The 23,966-nt window shown below is 33.9% G+C and overlaps 1 protein-coding gene across 1 annotated transcript in view; it reads right to left on the bottom strand.

Moving 5' to 3' along the window:
• Positions 1-655: 655 nt before the first annotated feature.
• The window catches only part of LOC119835568 (chondroitin sulfate proteoglycan 4), a 29,710-nt gene continuing 6,399 nt past the window's right edge, over positions 656-23,966 (bottom strand). The window contains exons 7-25 of the mRNA XM_038360475.1: positions 16,769-16,924; positions 15,853-16,077; positions 15,204-15,491; positions 14,482-14,679; positions 13,141-13,247; positions 12,558-12,693; positions 11,091-11,266; positions 10,530-10,689; positions 9,200-10,405; positions 8,692-8,873; positions 7,718-7,871; positions 7,070-7,564; positions 6,633-6,828; positions 5,879-6,034; positions 3,889-5,747; positions 3,493-3,731; positions 2,854-3,001; positions 2,442-2,580; positions 656-1,802 (exon numbers count right to left, since the gene is read on the bottom strand). Of these exons, the coding sequence (XP_038216403.1) occupies positions 2,473-2,580; positions 2,854-3,001; positions 3,493-3,731; positions 3,889-5,747; positions 5,879-6,034; positions 6,633-6,828; positions 7,070-7,564; positions 7,718-7,871; positions 8,692-8,873; positions 9,200-10,405; positions 10,530-10,689; positions 11,091-11,266; positions 12,558-12,693; positions 13,141-13,247; positions 14,482-14,679; positions 15,204-15,491; positions 15,853-16,077; positions 16,769-16,924 (6,189 nt within the window). The 3' untranslated portion in view covers positions 656-1,802; positions 2,442-2,472. The remainder of the gene's footprint in view (positions 1,803-2,441; positions 2,581-2,853; positions 3,002-3,492; positions 3,732-3,888; positions 5,748-5,878; positions 6,035-6,632; positions 6,829-7,069; positions 7,565-7,717; positions 7,872-8,691; positions 8,874-9,199; positions 10,406-10,529; positions 10,690-11,090; positions 11,267-12,557; positions 12,694-13,140; positions 13,248-14,481; positions 14,680-15,203; positions 15,492-15,852; positions 16,078-16,768; positions 16,925-23,966) is intronic.

Below are 23,966 nucleotides of genomic sequence, written 5' to 3' on the forward strand. Positions count from 1 at the left end.
TTCAAAAATTAATTTAAATTAAAATTATGGGTTAGTAAGTGTTTCTAGTGTGCATTTTGTAAATAATATATTTCGTAATAAGTCCTACGATACTATAAGTACATGAAATGATAATATTAATCTAAAGTACTGTGTATAAATAATAAATTTCATTAATCTTAGTATTAGATTTAAACATGTAAATAATACTTTCCTTATTAATCCAGTAATGAATTTGTTATTCAATCATAACGAATTTTAAATAGTGAAAAAAATTGGCATATGTTTCGCATAAAAATAATTATTTTATAACAAAAAGCTAGACAGCTTTCAATTGTCAGAACCAGATTAAATTTAAATCGGACCACGTGGGAGGCTGGGTACCAGCTTTTCAATAAAAAAAGAATAATAATAATAAAATATAATAGTTTAAAAAAACTATAAAACACGCTTTAACAAAAATCATATTTTGCAAATTGAAAACTGGAATAATTTTATCAAATTAGTGTATTGTCATCGGTCCTCAATAAATCTACAAAGTTTGAACGAAATCTGGCCGTTTAAAGTGGGTCAAAATCGCGCCCAAAGAAGTCAGTTACAAACAAACAAACATACAAACAAACAAACATACAAACAAACAAACATACAGGTGAAGCTAATAAAAAGCGTGTAAAAATTGGTTCACCCAATAAAAGACATGAGGTAACAAACACAAAGAAATGGAAACGTTTATGTTACCTTTGTTTAAGTATGACTGATTAACGAATTCATTAATATCTATCGAATCAAATTGGGAATGGTTAATCAGAAAGATAGATAATATTTGTTTTGGAATAATGGTGAAATACAACATTCCTTCAAATATAAATTTCATATTTCACTAAAAAAAAAACACATATATCATAAAATTCTCTAATTAAATAATACTAAAACTATTGCCTGCGCTTAAAATTAAATAGACTGTGTATAATAATTAATATAATTAGTGTTTATCTACAATATAAGTCTTTAGTAGCCGATATAATAATTTTGTTCTATAATAACTCTAAATAAACGTAATATATTTAACAAGAAAACGTTTGCTTTCCTCATTCGTGCAATATTAACAAATCGCTGTTAACAATCTTTATATATATTTGGCATTTGGCACTTTATTTTGGCAATAACGGAGTACAATATTCTGCTGGTACTGTTTGTATGTTTTATTTCATAGATAATTCACAATATATGCAAAATAACGATGTTTATTACTAATTCCAGTTCAATAGGCATTAACGTCTTTCATTGTTAAAAGAAGCACACGTATAATTTGAAAATCAAGCAACGATTTTACTTTATCAAACAGGACAAATGAATTTTCAACATTACTTTTGTATGCGATAATCCAATCAAATGTATGGAAATATAAACATTAATTATAACATCGTCCAAAATTAATACAGTTATAATCTATGCATAAAATATATTTAAGGCAACTAATTAATTTCCTCGTAAAACACACGACATACATGCCACAAACCGTAGTCTACCGTATCTATTCAATAAATAACAAAACATTGTTGTTTTTGGCACAGAACGACACTTTGGTTCCATTTCATTGATTATCCTCTATGGTTCACTCGATAGACGAGTGAACGCCAACTATGTATAACTTACGAACTAGAAGGATTCCGTTCAGAGAGTAACTTCACAGCTTGGGTACTTGGACACCTTGTAGTTGCTTAGTAGAAAAGGTGTAGGAACTAATTCTATGCCGCGCCGAGACTGCGACCTGCGGTTCAGTGTGACGCATTCTTCTTCCTCTCTTTCAAATGTCACAGTCACTGCATAAAATAATAATATTTTAAATGAAATTAAATATTTAAATCAATTGTATAGCATTTTAAATGAAAGTACATTTTTGAAGATTTACTTTTCAATTGATTATTGTTTTACTTTCCTCTAATTAATAATTTATGTATAATTATTCACTTTATAAAAAACACAAGCTTCCGCCCGCGACTTATCGTCTGTGTGGAATAGTTAGTTACTTTGGGCTAACGCTAAGTCGCAGCCCACGCCCAGCAAAAGCTTTCAATACGAAAAAATCGCCTGATTTTGAAATTCATTGGTGCTCCACTTCCATTGGTTTCAACGTGATATAGCTAGCCTATAGCCTTCCTCAATAAATGGGCTATCTAACACTAAAAAAAATATTCAATTCGGAACCAGCAGTTCCTAAGATTAGCGTGTTCAAACAAACAAACTCTTTAGATTAATCATATTAGACCCGGCAAACGCTGTTCTGCCTTTCTCTTTTCATTTATGGGTATGAAAAATAGATGTTGATCGATGCTGAAACCTACCTGATATACACAGAAAATTTTCTTAAGAATCGATCCAGCCGTTTCGGAGGAGTATGGAAACTAAGATTGTGACACGAGAATTTTATATATATGTAGAGATAATTGGCCATACGATACCTGGTCTCGGCAACGAATGGCTACCCCGGGGTCAGACCCAGTACTGGTTGCGTCTCAGCATGGGGTTTGATGGAGCGACGCCGGGCGTTCGGATCGGGTACGCTGACTCGCTCGCTTCGTAGCTACTCCAGTCCTCTGCCTGTTGGAAAATTGTTATGAAAATAACAGAGTATATTTGTAATTTTTTGCTGGTAGTACTTTTTTTAACCGATAAGCGTTCACCACTGCCCATTTTAAGGGGAAGGGGAAGGCTTTTAAGGGGAAAACGATAAGGGAAGGATTGACTGGGTAGGTTTAGACAAAGAAACGGACGTCCGGCTCCGCCAAACACCATACTTTACCATCAGGGGAACTTACTACTCAACAGCCCGCTATGACATAAAAAAATAAAATAAATAAAAATCATAGTTACGTCGGTATGGTCTTCGGTACCGTACGGGTACCGCGCGTTAAGGTCCGGCAGCACCGCGTCCGCCAGCGGCGTCACCTTGCACGCGACGCTGCCGCCGGACGGCACTGGCGTGCTTGTGCCCGTCACCGATTGCTCTGATGATACGTATCTGAAAAAACATATATTATTGTTATTAACCTACTGGTTTTTCGCCCGTAATCTAAAGAAACCCCTTTAGGCCCCATCCCGTCCCAGATTATCTGCTCTCAGGTATCCAACTATCTGTGTACTATACTTGAAACTTTATTGGTAAACTTTGGAGTTGGAAATTCAGAGGAATATATATCCTATAGTCCCCATTATAATATCTAAATTAGAAGTATTGACCGCGTAGAAAAGTTATGATACTATAATAATAACAGACATACGTATTATGTAAATAAAAACAATAATATAATCAGTCCATGTTACGTAACTTCCACGTTACGTTATTTGCTTTGTTTGGAATCTAAATAGGTACATTAAGTTTTTCAATTGACTATATTATTAATTTCTACTTACTGGAAAAAACAAAAAGAAGGCCAGTCGAAACTATGAATAATCAACACTACCATCAATAAAATAAACAAACGAATTGCAGATATACGTAATAAATTTTACCTTTTAATAGAAGGCGTGGCTTGTGTAGGTGAAGGCATCAAATGGTCAGGTGGTCTCGGTAAAGGTATAGGAGCGACTGTTCCTTGATTCTGTCCATGAATCTTGACCATAGCGTTCTGATCTCTCATCAGATATCGACGACATTTCAATATACCAAATATGACGATGATTGCGAGGACAACACCCAAGAGCGCCATCAAGATCATCATGTAGTACGGCCCATTATTTCCATTTGCCACCTAGAAGTTATATTATGACAGATTTTTTTTTGTAATAATTAATATAATATTAAAAATTATTGTAATGAGAACGTAATGTAAGATTATAATGTAAATTGTTAAAAATGTAGATTTTAAAACAAATAAAAACTTTATATTAAAATTAAATGCCACTCACCGGGACACCTTCGTGGCTTTCAGGATCATTAGGACCAGGCAAGTTCTTTTTCAAGCCATTCCCAATGATAATCCTGACATCACCAGCAGCTGGTTGGAATATTGTCGCAGCGAGCAGGAAACTAAAGCTATCTTCGAGCCCGTTAAGTTCATATGCTTTTTTCTTAGTTACATAGTAAATCACCCCAGCTTTCACATCTTCATGTGTAAAGTAAGCCACTTCACGTACCCTTGCACTAGTTTTTTCACCCGAACTACGAATAATCTTTTTCAAAACACCATACTTGGGCTTCTTTATCAGTGTGTAGACTGGGTCGCTGGCTGTTAATTTAGCGAGCTCTGTCGCATCTAAATTATGAATAGTGAGTTTAGTCTTGTCTTTGTCTACCTTAAGGTCTGTCAATATCATCAAGGGCTGCACCGTCACCTCTATGCTAAATGGAGGTGTTGCATTACTGTTATGAACGTAAGCTATCAATTCAAAACTGTCATTAGCTACAGTCATATCATTCTGCATGTAAATAACGACTTTATCCATCAAATCTTTCTGGGAAAAGTAAGTCACGGGATTACGACCGACGTAAATCATCCCATGTAAAGGTTGTCTCGTTATGTTGTACCATACTTTGGATTGTTTTGCATTCGTTTCGATGTAAATTTGATCTGTAGTAACGGTAGCAACGTTAGAACCTTGTTGCAAATATATGGGATGCGACGACGTCGCATTTAATATTACAGGAATTACGTCTATAGTGAATACAGTATATGTAGGTTTGAATTGACCATCCCATACTCTAAAATAGAATGTGGCAGTCTGCAACATTCCAGAATGTTCATAGATAATCTTGCCGTTGTTTATATCTTCTTGAGTGAATTTATTAATGGATTGCGCTTCATCAATTGTTTGATTCTTGTCCAACATAACTATTCTGCCTTGTGTGGGGCCGCTAATTATATCGTATAAGATGTCAGAGGGACTTGTATCAGCGTCCTCAGTAAGCAAATCGCTTTTGGTGATGGTATAATTTTCACCATGTACCACTTGTATCTGCGGCGAATCACTCAAAAGTCGGAAGGGCTGATCGTTGACTGGTAAAATTTGAATCGAAATGGTGACATTACAGAGGAGCATATAATCTGGCAATAAATATAGAGCCATATCGATTTTGTCTTGTAATGTATCAGAGTCGTCATGTTTGTACGTAACAACGCCACTTTCTAGCTGTTGTTGAGTTAGAGAAGACAGAGAAGGTTCCAACTCCCCGTAAGTGGGCTGCGACCATTGCGCTTCAACCTGAGGCTGTCTTAATCCCGCTTGTGTTTCCAAATATACTATGACATTTGTAACATTCACTACAATAGCCGTGTTTCCACCTTCTTGGCATTTTATCTGCGGGATATATACGTACTTAGCTAGACCACCGGATGAAACAGATATGTCTATGTTAAAAACTTGATCAGTAACTGGTTTGGCTAATGCAGCTTCGACAGAAAATATGAAAGAATCATTGGTATATAGATCGGAAAAGGGATGTGTGTGTTCATAGTACACAAGAGTATTATTTATATCTTGTTGAGTGAATTGCTTTATAGATCTGTGATGATTGTCACTTGTAAACATGATGAGTCTACCGAGCGTTGGCGCCCTTTCTATTTTGTATATAATATTTCGCGTTGCATCTGAGCATTTGGCCATCAAATGGTAATTATTCAGCGGTTCCCTCATCAAGGGAAATACACGTAATGTATGTTTTCGAGCAAGCTTTAGCGATACGGATTTTGTAGTTATTAAAAATGTGATTTTCGACAGCTCGTGAAGTCCATCCGTCACATTGAATATCATTTTTCCCTTTGTGCCATCTAAAACGATAATAATAAATTGAAAGACAATATAATTAAAAGCTCATAGATATATCTATCTCTAAGGTGCAATAATTATATTTGTTATAAAAATATATATATTTAACGCATGTAAATTTAATTGTACTTACTGGTATGAACGAAGATCACTTTTCGTTTGTCTATATCAGCCTGAGTAAAGTGGTATACAGGAGTTTCGAGATCTCCTTTCATAGCGATATACCCAGAGACGATATCCACAACACGTATTGTAACGTTTTCTAGCGGGGTGTCTATGTCATTCACATCTGAAAAAATATGCACAGTCGGTATTACATATAGCAGGTATGATAAAGAAATTCACTGTTATTTTATATTCATTAGCATCAGCATATTAGTTCCTACTTCAGGGACACATACTTCCCATGAGGGTTCAGTCCGCAATCTACCACACCAGTCAAGTGCGGGTTGGCATAATAACACGTGTTTGTCAAAATTTTGAATCTTGCCTATGCCGATTTCGTCACATGTAGATAGAGACGTGGAGAATGTGCAAAAAATTCGAAAAATCTATTCATTTCTTGCATTATTCTTGCTCGCTTGGTTTCGAAACCGAACCGGCTTTTCGATTTATGTCCCAAGTTCTTAACTAGGGAGCGGTCATGGCTCTTTAATTAACATAAACGAAAATTATCAATAATTGTTAGCTGTCCACCACAACTTCGCCCGTTGTACCTATATAGCACTCAGGCAGTAACTACATAACGTTGAAAAAATTTTTATATCGGCGCTATAGTTCCTGAGATTAGCGCATTATAGATAACTCACTGTAGGTTCGATCCGACGAAATTATATTTATTTTACTTCAATCCTTAAAAAAAATAAGCATTATTAACAAAAACTCACATAATTCATTCCTAGTGAACGTGAACGTGCCACCCTCCCACACGCACAAGCCAGTGTTAGCCGCAACTATCGGTGTTTCATCATTCACTGGTACAATGTTAATCACCACACGGAATGGTTCACTCTCCTTACCGTTCTCGGTTATCGCCACCAGTTTAAGAGAATCTAGTGACTCTTCTGAACCATCGTTAACATACTGCGAAAATAACAGGATATATGATTACTATAACATTATGATGATAGTTATACGATTAAAAGATCCATTTAATATCACGAAAGAATATTGCAGTATAAATTCAACCAATTACAGATAAAATTAAAACATCAAATAATATAGAACAAATTCAAGTTAAAGAAATATCACAAACAAATGACAGGACGCATCAACATATTTTTTTTTTAACAGACAAAATTAAAATTTTCCATATATTAATTACCTGAATATTTCCAGTATTAAGCTTCAAAACCGGCAGCAATGCTAATTCTTGGTCGCCCAATGTTATTCTGCCAAACTTGGGCTTTTCAACAACTTTGTATGAGACCACTTTCCCTCGATAATACTCTGTGACCGTCTTGAACATATCCTGTTTGATGCTCACTGCATCTCCTTCAACAACCGTTATATTCGAGGCCATTATATAAAAATGTTCAGGTATTATAACTACCATAAGTTCCAAAGACCTGAGCCACACTATTCCATTTGTGACATCCATTTTGATTTTATCCCTCGTTCTATTTACTCCGGATTGGACGTAAACCAGTCGATTTGCATTTATAACAGACTGATCGAACATTCTAGTATGTACCGGTTCTTCATTATAGTTTTCTAATTCTAAAGAACCCAATGTATTGGAGATTTCGAGCCAACCATAATAAGGGCCTTCCACAACTTGATATACAATATTCGATGGTTCAATTTGTGGGTGCATTACCTGTAAAAAAATATTTAAACATTAAAACTCTAGCAATTAAGATGTAGTTTGAAAATAAGTTGTTTAAATGCATTAAGCGACTCAGATCTGATATTCACAAATGCGAATAGTTTATTTGATGATAAAATAAGTACAAAATAATGAATCACTTACCTCTAATATGTCCTTAGTGATATTGACACTAGTAGATTCTTCAACGATAAGCGGTTTGTTAGAAGTTACTACTAATGGTTCCCAAAAGCTGGACGGATATATTTTAATGGAATATATCCCCTCTCCCCACGCTTCCAGGCACATGACTTTGAACCTGTATGTAATTTATAATTTGCTTTATGCTAAATAAAATTAGTTGTAAAATTCGTGAAAAGTGAAAGTGTGGTTTTGTGTACACTATTTATACAAAGGAGTGTCTTTTCATATAGTCTTTCTATAGCTTTTTACTGATTTCTAAAAAAAGGACTAGGATCTATTTTTGATGATGTATTATCTGTTGGTTTTATAATATATAAAATAATGTTAATTTATATTTCGCTTTTGAGTACGATGGTGGTTATGTAGTCGATTGAATTTCATATTTTAAAAGTAATTTATAACAAAAATAAAAACAAATAGGTATTACATTACACAATAACACAATTTTCCGGATAAAAACTATTCCCTGCCCTTCCTGAGGTCTTAAAACTATCCTTGTATCAAATTTCATTCAAATCGGTTCAGGGGTTTAGGCGTGAAGCTCTGGAAGGTCCAAATATGGTATTTGTTTTAAGCCGAGTGCTCCGATATTTAAACATTGCTGTTAATAGCAACTATTTATACGCTTTGACGATACACACACAGATTCAGGCACTGTTCTGATGTAGATATGCAGAAGTATTTTTGGACACTGTTGGAACTGTTTGGCTCCGGACGGGTAGACTTTATCTTTAAGTTTTTCTTGTGATTATACTAAGTTTAGCCGTTCTTTAGTTCTAAGTGAGGTAAAACTAAAAATATAGATATCAAAAGCGCAGGCGATGCTGAGAGCTTTAGAGTATTGCGCACTAGACCCTGAATATTTCTCACCTTTGAACATAAATACAATATTTTATGGATAAAAACAACAAAAAAAGCGGAGTTTTTCACCAGACCTGAAAGCATCTGTGGGTATCTTAGGTTCCCTGTGTCTATATGAAACTCTTCCCGCTGCCACATCTAGTTGTGTGAACGTGATTGCTCCTTGACCTTCACCCACCTCGATAGAACCGTGTTTTGGTTCTTGAATTATTTCGTAACGAATGTCCTCTTCTAAACAATTCATGTTTGTATCCACCTGTAATAAAAACCGAATGTTCCCTTAGAACGTGAACTTAACATTTAGATTTAGCACATTTAAAACTTTAATTTTGGAAACTAAAATAAAAGTCACAAGTAAATACAACTTGTGCTTCTTATCAAAGACTTAGCTGTTCGCCCCAGCTTCGCCCATGGTACATGTATATAGCCTATGTCGTTCAGTGAAGTTGATGCTTTCCAATGGCGAAAGAATTTTTGTAATCGGTCCCGAAGTTTTGCGTGAAAACGTTACAAACATACAAAAAGTTTCTTCTTTATAATGTTAGTATAGATGGAACTTGATTTAATTGTAATTTAACTTACTTGCATATCCCTAGTGGTTATCACAACCGCTTTTCCGTTTTCAACAATAGAACCATTTGTTGGGAACATTCTAATGAACGGAGGAGAGGCTTGCACTTCCAAATTACCATTCACATCAAACAAACCATCAGATACCCAAAAGGATAATTTCCCATTTTCTTTACCTTGATGCTTGAACAACACAAGATTCTTATTTATGTCATCCTGGGTGAACTGCGCAATTTGTTCTGAAGGATTATCAGCTCTGAATATTCCCCCGTTAGGTGGATCTTTGGTAAATCTTTGAACAGTGTAAGTTATATCTGAAGGTTTTGTATCCAGATCTAGGTCTGTGTAACTTAAATCTCTAGCTGTGACCAGCCTAGCGCCGCCATGCACTATATGGAAAACGTTCTCACTCATTCTTGTTGGGCTGTTGTCATTCTTTAGTATAATGTCAATGTGAAACACGCCGACATATTGAAAATCCTCTGGTTCTGGACTAAGCGCCATAAAATGAAAGGAATCATGCCTACTTTCGGAATCATCATGAGCATAATAAACTCTATTTGAATTCAACTCTTTCAGTGTAAAATAAGTAGTGTTATCTCTCAGAATTTTCTGATTATCACTAATCACTTCTATTTTTCCGTGTTTGGGCAAATGAGTGATATTGAACACTAAGTTAGTTACAGAATCTGTGCGAAAGTTTAGATGCGTAGCTGGTATCGTCATTCTAGAACCTTCCATAACTTGCAGTCTTTCTAGTGTCGTATGGAATCGATTAGAAGTATGGTCAATGGGCGAAGGACCGGGGATATGACGTATTGTCATAACCCCAGTAATGTTCTCACACTCGGCTGCACCAACCATAAATGTAAACTCATCTTGAATATGAGAATAGGCACGTCTGTGAAGTCTATACCACAACTGGTCGGTATCTATGTTTTCTTGAGTAAAAGAGCTGTATATTTGCAAATGATGATTGCCAGAAGACAAATGTAATATGCCATACTTTGGGGGTTTAAGTAGTGTAAATGTAATTTTATCGCTTGATAACTGCAAGGGTCTTGTCTGAAACTTTAAATGTTGCGAAGATATGAACGCTTCTCGAGTGTTATTTAGAAGTAATTCTTCGTTTGTCGTTTGATACAATTCTAGTTTTATAAATGTTAATCTAAAATCGTATAATGTATTCGTTCGGATCGTTCCAACAGAGGCTTTAAACTGAAAACACAAATACAATAAAACTTGAAACATATTAACTATAAGCGTAAGACATAATATTATAAAAATATTTTATTTCGCAAAGCCTCACTTATTATTTAATGAGCTACCATTGTGATTTTACCTTAAACTCGTCATGGGTCGGATTTCCAAGTAAATGCATATATCTGACACGACCAAAGGCTAACATCTCACTGGTAAACGAGTCCACAGTCTGCCAAGTACCATCTAACACCCTCAGCCGTTCCACCACTCCAAACTGAGGTGGTTTTACAATGTCATACCTGAAAAAGAAATTATTATTACCACTAGTACATTTAAAAACGTATTCTACGTTTTTGTTATTTTTTTGCATCCTTAAAAGAAAACTGTAAAATAATATTGTGGGAATGCAAAATATTTTTATTATTTACTAGCATTTCACCCCGACTTCACCCGTAGTACATATTTTCTCCCCATAAGAACTTCCCTTGCGTCTTAACAAAACGTAAAAATAAATAGGGTGTATTTCTCGACTTTTACTCTTAGCAACACATTTCACGATACATTTTTATTTATAGATATAATTCAATACAAAGCTTTGAAATATTCCTTCGTCGGAGATTTTCAGATGGGAATTTCTACCCTACATACGAAAATAATAGCAAACATAAATGTAACATAAACAATGTAAATCTTATCTTACTTTACTTGTACGTTGGTTTCATCAGCGTTAGTCGTGAACGTGAGATTGTCAGCCGAAATGATTGCGTACGAATTGTGCACCAATTGTAGTCCCGTGTTGTTAATGAGCCGCACTTGTAACGGCACTATAGATATCCGCAGCACGCCTGGCCCGCTTGTTTCAATGCCATCTGATACCTGAAAAAACAAAAAGAATATTTCTGCAAAAGAGTATTGAGTGTTACTTCAAAAACATCAAAACTGAATATAATCCAGTGTACACTATTCATAATGTTCTTTTTTTACAACATTTTGTGTTATGTTTTGTTAATTTTCTTATACTGGAAATATACTCTGGTATACACACCCTCAAAATTTTCGCCCTTGCAGTGGATAAGTCTCAAAAATTTCATACAAATCATTTACAAATATGACAACTAAAAAAAACCGAATGAAAAATTTGAATGAGGACATGCAGCTCTTTTCGTGTATAAATTGATTAATTGTAATAATTTATACGTCTCTATTACAACATTTTTACGTCTCTTAAAACCATCCCGCTGAAGTTAGTAGTACATAAACCGCCATCTGTCGTTAGTAAGTTAGGAATGCGTAATAACAATATCACCATGTTGTTAAAGTTACAGGACATCAAGTGCATTCCGTGCGAGCAAATTCAGTAACGCGCTATGTTTGTATTTCCAAAACTATCCAATAGATGGCTAGACGACATAGCTTTGCCTAGAAACTAGCAGTAGTATTCGTTTGTAATAGGCGGAAGGACGTCTCAATTGCTCCCTGATATTCGAAATAAGTTTTATAATACACGAACAGAAATAACAAATACGATTACTTATATAAATTTTCAACAATGATCACTGTTTGAACTAAACAATAAATCCTTTTAAATGTAACAATAAGAGACGATTTAGATATTATAATAAATTTAATTAACAAAAATTTTACTGCATTATATAGTTCTTTTATACAAATAATATCACCGACATTCCTGTGAAGAGAGCTAGCACTCCGTATTCTATAATTGGACCAGATGATGGCAATTTCCTATCAAACATAATAAGAACCACGACAATCGGTTAAAAACTACGAAGTTATAGATACATATACTATGTGTTAGAGTGTATATACTACGGTGTTAGTGACAAAAAAAACAATCGAATTGAAAACGATGGTTGAAAACTAAATTTTATAGATAATGAGATTTCTCTAAGTATTCCGACGGATGAGGCTTCATAAATAACAATGACTAACAGATAGAATTTCACTAAAATGCGTCAAGCCATTTCCTATATGGCAACTAACATTGAAACATGATAATTTTATACGTGTCGTATTGAAATTATAAAAATCGTTAGATTATAAGATTATTAAATTATAATAATTATTATTCTAAAAAAAATTATTGCATGACACAGATGACACACGGCATTAACTACAAATGTAATTATTTGAAAGGTATATGAGTTACTTGTAGCGTGAGTCTCAGCGAAGTTTTGTTCAGTTGCTTATCACTAGACGTTCCATGAACGAAAGAAATAACACCGGCGTCTATGTCTTGCTGCGTGAAGGAATCCACTGGCTGACCTGACATTTCTATGTGACCACTGCAAAAAAAAAACAATATTTTACAGGACATAAATGATATAATCCACTAAATTAGAGAACTTAGTGGAGTTCTCAGATGCTTGTTACAACATATACGTAAGGAATTTATTATATTATTTATACAAGAATGCGACCACTCTGTTATAAATAATATAGTTGACTGTACACGACTGCCGACGACATATTACTTATTTATTTTATTTTATAAAACTTTAGGTATAAATAAGAAAAATCAACAATTTGCTTAATCATGTGCAGAATTTTGTACGATAATTTTATCACCAAGTTTCACCTGCCATTTTTCAATACAATGTTAAACTTAACAGGCTAGACTCGTACTTAGCGAGCTCTTTATTAAGTTTTGAACTTTTATAAATAGCTTTTTCTCTAAGAAAAAATAGCATCACCTTACTGAAAAAACTTGGAGGTACGATGTAAGTTCTTACCTGCTAGCTTCATTCTTGCCATGTATTACAGTATACAATAAGTCTACGGGTGGTGTATCGGGGTCTTCTGCTTTTAATATTTCTGAAGTGATCACTTTCCTTGTACCCTACAAAAATAATTGAGTACGAAATACATAAAATGAAAAATTCTATGTAATATGAATTAATATTGAAATTTGCCAACCGAATTAAAAACGAAAAAGCTATGATAGAATAATATGCAATTAAATAAATTAAATTAAAAGTTAATCAAAGCACTATATATATTAAAGTCATGCATTAAAGTCTGCTATAATGTTACAACTAAATTACTGTTCAACGCGTTATCATTTAATGATTATAATTAATGTTTTAGTTCATCATCATACTCACAGCATACCCTAATATTGGAGTCACGTGTCAAAACAAAACATGCAACTACTCAAAAGCAACTCATACAAACTAATTGAAGCACATGGAACATTCTGAAAATAACAAACATATTTTTATGATAAAAACTCGAAACAAAACTAAGGACCCGTTGCGTAAGCGAGAGCTTTTAATAACATTTCGTTTAAAATACACGAAAAACATTTTAATATTTCGCTTTTATCGGTGACATCATTGGCTTTGTTAAATTGATGGTTAATAAAGTTTCAACTGCATCAATTTTATCGTGCTTTTTATAATTCAATATAGGATTATTTCATGCATTTGTGCGGTTTATTTTAATGTACATACTAGATACACTATCGGCATTGTATATTGTATATATTGTCAGCGTTAAATTTCTTTGCAGTTAAACAATCGTTCTTATCCTTACTAATACTATGAATAGGACAGGGTTTTTTTTTTTTTTTGTCTTTATTTCACGTTGCAACAGACGGTTTTATGAGGTTTTTTTTTGGGTTTCGCTCTTCGTGTTTTATTCCAATACGAAATAAATGATATTGGAAAATTAAATATTCAAAATATTTTCAGTATTCCTTGTTAACACATAAACCCTTTTTTGGAATTTAGCGTACTCCTTGTAGGTGGGGAACTATTAACTTTAGGAAATGTAGTTTTTCTAAGGCATGTGTACTAAATTCATATTTGCTTATTGCAAAAGCAAATATGTTCGACAATTTAATAACGAAACGCGATATCTTTTTTTTCTCAATACATAGTTATAAATTCATTATATAAAACATTTTACTGCAAAAATTACTCATAGTAAGAATTTAATTGAATTTGAATATGGAATATGGAAAAACATTTCGCCTATGTTTAGGTCAAAATCAGACAAAAATAAAAACAACACATAAATTAATTAAAAAATGAATATAACGAAGCGTTGTTTATTATCCTTACACCTCATACCTGAGTTAACCTGAGTACTTTGCCTGGTAGAAGATTGAGTACAGGCGGATCGTTAACAGGCGTAACGTTCACGTGTAAAACGAACGTATTCCGCCCTTGTAGATAGCTCGGCAACGTGAATTTGGTCTCCGGTATCAGTTCCATTTCTAGTACTATTGCATCTTGGTGGTTCTCCGATCCGTCGTGGACGTAGCGAACCTGAGTATTGTAATGTATATATAAATACGTGAAGCAAACACATTGTACACCTGTTCACAAAATTGAAGACCGCCTCCTTGGTACAGTGGTTAGCACGTGAGCTTAGAACCGAGGGGTCCTGGGTTCGATTCCCGGTGGGGACGCAAAAAAAAAGTCTCGGTCTGGCAGGACACAGAAGGCTGATCACCTACTTGTCCATAAAGAAAATCGCTCAGTGAAACAGATGTACATCATCTGCCCCATACCCCACTAGGGGACACGGGGGACTTCACTTTTTTCACAAAATTGGAATCGGTCAGTGGTATGAATCGAAAAACAATGTCTTGAAACACTCCTTCAGTATGCGTAAGTAATTTTTGTAATGCACTCTGTCAACTTCTCAATAAATATAACCATAAAACAAATACGAAATATATCTGAGACATCTATTTATGACAAATTTTTTTATCCATTTTTGATAATAATGTATTTACACACAAAAAAAGAAAGGATTTGATCAAGAGCTTAACTAAAATACCATTTACCTTGTCCCTCGACAAATCCAATAGTGAAAAGAACTGCCGCGATTTATCCCCATCTACATAATTGGTGTACTGTGGGGAATTCCTCTGTGACGTCAGATCCACAGCGATCCTACCGTGCTGAGGTTTCTGCGCCACATGCAGCAGAACACCAGAAGGTCTAACTCCATATTTATGGTGGTCAAGAATAACGTCAATGTTCTGAGTTGTTATGACTGCTACACCACCTTCTTGTACCGTCAATGGGTATAAAGCCACTAGTTCCAGTTCGCTGCTCGACTTTGAGAACACCTGAAAGAATTAGTGCGTTATATTGATAATGAAACAGAAAATGCAAGTAGTTCCAGGTAATTGCCTCCTTTAAAACCATTTCATAACCATGACAAAAATTTGCAAATAAAAATTAATTGTTATGGAAAATTTCGAAAAGACAATCACCATTTAAATTCAACATCATTTTCTACACTATGTATATCTTAACTTTAAAATTCTGAGAAACTAAAATCATAGAGTTTCTATTGAACCCTTGAAATACTTATCGAGTATCAGAAACGATTGGCCATATAGCCATTTAGCTCAATATTGGATACAATCCTCAGACAATGAATAAATAACTGCGAGACCGAATGAACACGAGTGGAGTTTCGCTTACCTTATATTTCTCAGCGTAATCCGGGTTGATGCATAGATCACTATCGCACTTGCACGTGAAGTGGTCGACGCCGTGTTGGCCACAGATAGCTTTGGGCAGGCAAGGAGGACTGGGGCTGGAGTGACATGGATACCACCACACGCACTTAGGGGTGACACCGCACGTCACCACCGCGTTCGGTAGGCCGAATATCTTATCCTCAACTTCTATCGGTTTTATGCAGCCCTGAAATTGTTTCGGTAACCAATAATTTCTAGTAACTTTTTCTTTTGTGTACAATGTGAAATCATCAAAATCAAATTCAAAGCTATATGTTGCTTATGACTTATGACTACATATAACAAGGCCCGTACAATTTAAACTATACTTAAAAATTTGTTTATCTGTTGATTTGTTTAACATAGGTTAAAATAGGTTCAACATAGTTTTTGATTTAAAATAATTGAATTAAATAAGACTACCTCACGTTTGATATTTGAAAAAAATATTGGGGTTGTTCCTATGATATTGTCGTATCACACTGTCTCAAGGCACAATTTAGAATAATATGTGCTTATAAGAACTCTAGACATTTCCATATATTTTTCTGAACACCAAACATTTTTTTATAACGTGTCTTCAATATAAAACTATTTCAATTTATAAAAGACAATGCTATTTAAAAAGATATCTGCAATCTCTGGTCATCATTATGATTACTATACTTTAAACTCTTCTACTTTATTTAAATAACATTGCGATAGATTTGCTGTAACAAAACAAGTGTGATAACCTTTTCATGCCATTATACTTGAGCGAACAACGAGATCGATGTTTATTCATCCGAATAGAATTTACATATTTGAATAGCTTCAATATAAAATTCTTAGAATTTTATGCGAGTATGACAAATCCCTGTAAATAAATGTTCACATACCATAATACTAGAATCAGCTGCTTTCACTCCTTTAGCGAAAGCCCTTTGACGCTTATCGCTCTCTATGCCACCGAGGTAGAATGTATCAGACAGGTCTAAATACCTCGTACCACTACTCTCTATGCGAGTACTCATTGCTATATTATCCACTGACAACTGGAAAAAAACACACACGTTGACCTTTTTTCATTCCCAGCATATTAATTGTTTAATTCAAAAAGCCATTAAACAACAATGCTGTTTAACCAAGTGCTTAAATATTTAACACAGCAATTTCACAATAATTCACATCGTTATTTATTTATCACATTATTTAATTACGAATAAATTGCATTTTGAATCAATTTTAAACAGTTCAATTATAAAACCATGGCATTTTAATGAACATCGCAACTTTCGCAGAGATAAAATAATTAATTCGCATGCCGGCAAACATTGCTGAATCATTTAATTATCGCTTTGGCTTCACATGAAATGCACAAACTAAACAAAGTACATTAATCGTAGACAATTCAATAAGAAGAAGTTACATCTAACAGTACCGTTGCGTCGCTGATAAAAGTAAAGAAACTTTTAAAATGAATTCGCACAGCAATAAAATGCACTAAAAACTGCAATCATGAATTCGTCATAGCTATAAAGTTTTACAATGCAATAAATGCAGCTATTGCCCACTGTTTCTTCTAGATTCTATTTCCTGGATTGTAGGTTAGAAAGCTGGATAGGTTCAGTAGTTTTGCAGCCGCTATGCGACCAGTTAATAAATCGAAATTTAGTATCGACTCATTGCAAACAGTTAAATCGTTGAGATTTCTTTAATATGTTTGAATCTCGGTAAAATACATACAAGTTCGAATAGCGGAAACAAGTTGAAACACCGGGACAAACAAAGTTTACGTGAGCGACCTATCGGAAACAGTTTGCACGTTAACATACAACATGTACATAAAACATTTACGTATATTCATGTTTCGCAACATTTAGTTATCAACATAGCCAAATCAAATCAAAATTCGCTTTGACATCGGCAAATATTATTTTTGCTGAAATGTTAGTAATATTCATGATTCGAAATGTAGTCACGTGGCCTTCTTTGAGGGGGCAGTAATATTCCACTAATAAATTGGTTGAACAGGCAAGAGAAATGATCCGTTTCCCTTGTATATATCTAGATTTTTAGGCTAGTTTCAACCGGGGATTGAACCTAGTACCCTTCGCATATTTCACTCACGTGCACTCTTTTTTATCGGATTTCAAAACAGAACTTTTTTTTGTAAATTAGATTTTGATGATACTTTATTTTTATTTTAAAGTTGATGCCTGCCGCAGTGCAGTCTTACTTGGAGGCAGTTTAGTTCTTTGTTAAATAAGATATTTTATAGAACCATTTACCAAATACATATATATGGGCTATGTATATTTTATCATGAAAATATTACATTTTCGACTATAACCCTGGAAATCGGAGTGCGCGTACCGACACATCAACAAACTGAAAGCCTTCATGTGCACGATGCGTTTCGTGTCATTCATGACACGTTGAATGTTTGAAACGGGGCCTTAGGCGAGCTCACTCTTTGAAATATCATTGTCGAAATGCTGCATTGACACCTCGGACAAGAAGACGTTACATCAAAATCGCTTAGAAGTTTGATATGAAATTAATATTTAGACTTGTAATATACCATAGGATAGCCGACATTTTGTGTTGAAATTATTCGTGTTAATTTCTGCTTAATAATTAATTTTACATTTTTTTTTAATAATAGAAGATTTTCCATATCACGCCTGTACACCTGTGTACTTTTAACCCACTTGCCGTATTTAAAAAAACGAAATGATACAATATTCTATTAATATTATAAATGCGAAAGTTTGTGAGCATATGTATATGTATGTTTGTTATTCTTTCTCACAATGAACTACTCAACCGACTGCAATGAAATTTGGTACGTAAATAGCTGGACAACTGGAATAACACATAGGCAACGTTTCATCCCGTTATTCCTACGGGATACGGACTTACGCGGGTGAAACCGCGGGGCGCAGCTAGTATTTCAAAATGGTGTCGGCGAGAATAGCATGATTATCAAAAATTCATTACATGCAGTAAACTATTTTTCGTACACCGAAAGTCCCACATAAAATGGTCCCATTTAAGCTTTAAATACTTAAGTGCAAACTACAAGCTCAAGTAAAAACTTATTTAAAAGCGCAGTATCGCCGTATTAAAATGCAAAAACATAATCCATTATATAACTTAATTGAATAATTGAACGGAACTCGGCCGATGCTTCAAAGTTATATATAAAGCACTGTTTGGTCTGTAGTTTACTTTTGTGACAAAGCCAAGCGCTCAGTTCAAGGCTGTATTAAAATCAAGTCGATGGCCACACACTTCGTTATACTCTTTTTAAATGGCTTTTAGTTAGGTCCAATATTAAATTTGTGTGATTTTGATGGCGTATAGAACAAATGAATGTTACTGAATATAATCGAATGAATATCATTAAATAAACATTTCTAGTATTTCCATCCAATACCAAGTCGGAAAGAATTGCTTGTAGTATGCAAGATAGTAAATATGTTTTTCATTTCAGTAAGCTACTAACCCCTCATTTCTAAATATAAATAGCGAACCGTGCCGGCTTCGCCCAACAACATATATACTAATAGTCTAATGAATTCAGGACCCTCGTACATATCCAACGTTGAAAGAATTTCTGAAATCGGTCGAGTAGTTCTTAATATTAGCGCGTCCAAACAAACAGACGTACAAACAAATGAATCATGAATCTCTTCAGCTTTATATTATTAGTATAGATTGCAACATCCTCAATACTAATTCAATCTGAGGTGCACTAAGGCAACTACGGGCGGAAGGTAATTCCGTAAAATGTGCTTAAAGATATGCTCTACATGAATAGATTAATTATATTGTGTAATTGCACCGGTGGATTTGCTCGTGTGGACTACAAAAATTTGTAAATCACGAATATTCGTATATCAAATAGGAAGATTTAGTATGATCTTATTTATCACTTTAGATGCTTATTTCCCGTCCGATGGAGACTCACACTCCTCCGAAACGGCTGGACTGATTCTCATGAAATTTTGTACGTATATCAGGTAGTATAGTAGAATCAACCAAAATCTTATTTCCTTACCCCTAATTGATAAGATAAAGGCTGTACAGCGTTAGACGGGTCAGCTAGCTTACATCTAAAAATGCTAACGAGTTAGAAACAAACAAACGTACCACTTACTTTCCAATAGTCGATATTTTTAAAAACGAATCGAAACAGATAATCCTAGATAATAAAAAAGTCCTAATGAGTAAAAAAATTATGAAACTAATACTCACAACGTAACTCACAATAATACCTTGGAACGATGAAATAATGAATTTCACGATATCTATGCTTTATAACATTTCCATCGATAGGAGATTAAAGGATTAGATAAATACCAATCTATAAAGTGAGTATTTAACAAAGTTCGAAGCCCATCAACGTAATAGCGTATAATCTGTGTACTGCTAATATAAAATAAATTCTGAATATAGTGAAATAAACTTCATCATTGAATAATTAACCCTTAGATGCATTCCTAGTAAAATTATAAATTACTTTTGGAATAGAATCCTGCATTTTAGGGCTAATTCCGAGAGTGCAGCTTCACAGAAGTTCGACACGATAGTATAATAACTAACAGCAAGTTTGCGGTGTGTTACCACGCTCGGTAATTATATGTAAATAAATTAGGACTCGAGAATTAACTAAAATATTGAAGTTTAATAACTGCTTCCGAAATAGCATGTAGGTATAAGCAACTATCGGATAACGCGCGTCGATTATATAGACGGTATTGAATTGTTTTTAGTTCTAGAACTTTCTACACAGTTCGTAGATCAAATTAAAAACTAATTCTTGAACGCCCCCACGCGGTGTTTATAGCAGACTCCTAAGATTTTAATTTTGCATCGTGTAAAGTATTTATCAAAAAATAATTAATTCGCCATTTTGTGGTTGCGGCTATACTTGGCAGATTTTCATCAATATCGTGAACATTCTCGAATAATTAAGCTCAAACAAAAAAAATAACCGGTTCATCCATTCGGGAGCTACGATGCTACAGATAAACGCAGACACCGAAGTCAAACTTATTAGGCCTCTCTTTTTCACGGCGGATAAAAACTCACGGGTAATTAACTTATATTATGAAAAATCATCCTACATGTCTAAACCTATGGGTAAACAAAATTATGTCAATAAGTGCAGAAAAACTATCCCGAACAAAGCTGCATATCGTCAATTTTGAGTATTTACGTCATCAAATATCAACATTTCAAACCAAGTTTTGCCCGTTGTTAGAAGATGAAAAACTAATCTATTTGCGACAATTATCCGCTTTGTTTGATATTGTTTCATTTCATCGCAATCTATCGAAGGATTGCTTATTTTTATCGGATTTGTAAAAGCGTCAATAATCTACAATCTACTTCATAGGATGTGTATGTACATGTGTATGTACGTGTGTATGACGTATGCGACAAGATTAATTCTTCTATATCATAGCATTTGTAGCAGAAAAAATCTATTTAATATGTCATTACATGTGAAAATACTATATTTAGAACTTACTTTTATAAACCACATAAATTTATAATCAACAATAGGTTCAATTAAATTTACAGTATTTCCTCCATCAGAAACTAGCTATTGAGATATCGTGAATGATAATTTGAAATATTCAACGTAACATTCGATACTATAATATCACATAATGTAAAACGTTCACCTAAATATCGAGCATCACAGAGCTTTCAATATAATCTGTATAATAATCAACGTTTCGTGAAATACTACTAATGCTTTCAATGTGATATGTCAATATGTATTAATTACCATGTGAACATATTGAATTCATGCAATGTCGAACAGCTACACGCTGTGAATAATTTAATTTATTAGAAATGTGGCACGAATTTATTGGCTTAAAAATTTACTGCGACACGTAAAAAATAAACGTAAACTATATTTATTTTTTTCATGCAAATGGATCCAAACATGTTTGCATGAAACATATTCAATAATTGGTATAACATCCGTAGGCAAAGTTCGTAAAGACTCATTGGAGCATTATAAAAGCTACTGTGCAACCACATTATCTGCTCGTTACAGTCTTTTCATAATATTACTCCCGTGCATCGGGGCGAGTAAAGTGTATTTCACAAACGCAATATGCTACACTCGTGTAGTCGCTTTAAATTGTTTGTATTATAAGTTAAAATATGAATTTTTATTGTGCATATCATACACGCTGGAATAGATAACAGGTAATCTTTAGTTTGAATTTTTGTAAGAAAAAAACATGTTTGAATTCCTTTTTAACATATCTTACTTTTTTAACGTATCTTACACGTATATATAATATACGACTCTTTGAGAATTTATTCCTTAAACTGGTGGGTGAGCAGAGCACAAATCCTATTGTGTGGCTACTAAGCAGTCATTCTAAGTCAGGGACTTGGTACGTAGTTATTGTCTACATCAATGTTAGCGTGAAACAAAAGGTCGCTGCATCAGTGAACCAGTTCATGTAAGCTACTGTTAATTTCACTGACTTCTGTATGAAATGAATTCATAAAGGAAGATTGTGAAAGACTGTCTGTCATTACCTTTTACAACTGGCCTCGAGCCCAACATTAAAGATGTCATATTTCAACAGAAATAAAAGAAAAAGATATTCATTGAATTATTGACCTTCCGAAACATCTTCGAATGGGCCGTACGATTCAGTGTGATTAATTACAACCTGGATTCTAGTTTAAAAAGAAATTGTTATTAATTTTGAATACTTCGTTTCTATCGCATAAAACTTCGCCTACATAGATTATGAAACGATTATAGATGTTATTTTTGTATAAATAACAATATTCCAATAAAATTTAATCCGAGTATTAATCCAATTATATCACAAAATGTTTATTTCAAAATGTTTATTTCACAATAAAAACTGTTAATCTTGTTGTTTGTGATAACATCTTTGTTTTCATCATAAATTTTCCTCTTTCGCATACCTTGAATTGCGAATTAAATTGTCTTTTTGTATATTAAAAAATCGTTCGAATTCCTGATAGGACATTCAGTACAATGCACCTAGGTTTCTAAAAGATATCCCCTTATTTTGCTCTACCCAATTATCTAGTACGTATACCAAAATAACGTTGTTCGTTGTTTCATGGAGTCGAACAAATACAAATATTATTTTTTCTACGTGCAGGTTAATTAAAACTGGAAATGCGGATACTGTTAATTGATACACTTTCGGGAATCAATGATTTATTTCACTCACGGAAATTTGAAACGCATATTAAGGGAATGTTTTAACTGGTTTTCATGTTTCATTTTTTTAATACCGTAAGTCATACATACACACCATATAAACCTGAATTAATTGATACTAATATGTATTTAGTGTATTTGAGAATTCACAGGTGCTAATTTTGTTATTATATGAGATTATGTAAGTTATGTATTCAAAAATAATTTACGTAAGTGCTTAATAAAACAATAATACAAGCCCATGCGGTGATAAACACTGTTAAAAAAAAACAGTCCTTAGTTTCACAGTAGGTACTCGTAAATTGAAGTAGACCTATTTTATGTAAATTATTCTAACACTTATATCATAATATTCTTTGATATAGTTAGAATAGCTAGACGCAGATGGATGAACAAAGACAAAGACCGAAAATTGTGGCACATTTTGGGGGAGGCCTATGTCCAGCAGTGGATTTACTTGGGGCTGAATGGATGGATGGATGGATTCTTTGCTTGATGAACACATTTACTGAATCAGTAGAATTCTATTTTATACATAGTACTAACTTCGATTTGAAGACTAAATTCTTTCAAGTTTTTATAAATACTAATAAGATACTCTCAGTTGATATTAAATATTGAATTGCAAACGCAACGAGAGTGTAACAGATAAATCAGTAACTAGTTCACACAGGATAAGACTGTTTATTAGTGGAGCCAATTATATTACATTAATCGCTGCTGCCAAGACGGATCTCAACACAGCCTTTGAGCTCGAAGGCTGCAATTACCGTATAACGTTATACCTATTCACACAGAGATGTGCATCAAACGCTTGCTTCGTGGTTCGCAAATTTAAAATTAATCGCACA

Source organism: Zerene cesonia, chromosome Z (genome assembly GCF_012273895.1).
Source record: "Zerene cesonia ecotype Mississippi chromosome Z, Zerene_cesonia_1.1, whole genome shotgun sequence".
In the NCBI taxonomy this organism is placed as follows: domain Eukaryota; kingdom Metazoa; phylum Arthropoda; class Insecta; order Lepidoptera; family Pieridae; genus Zerene; species Zerene cesonia.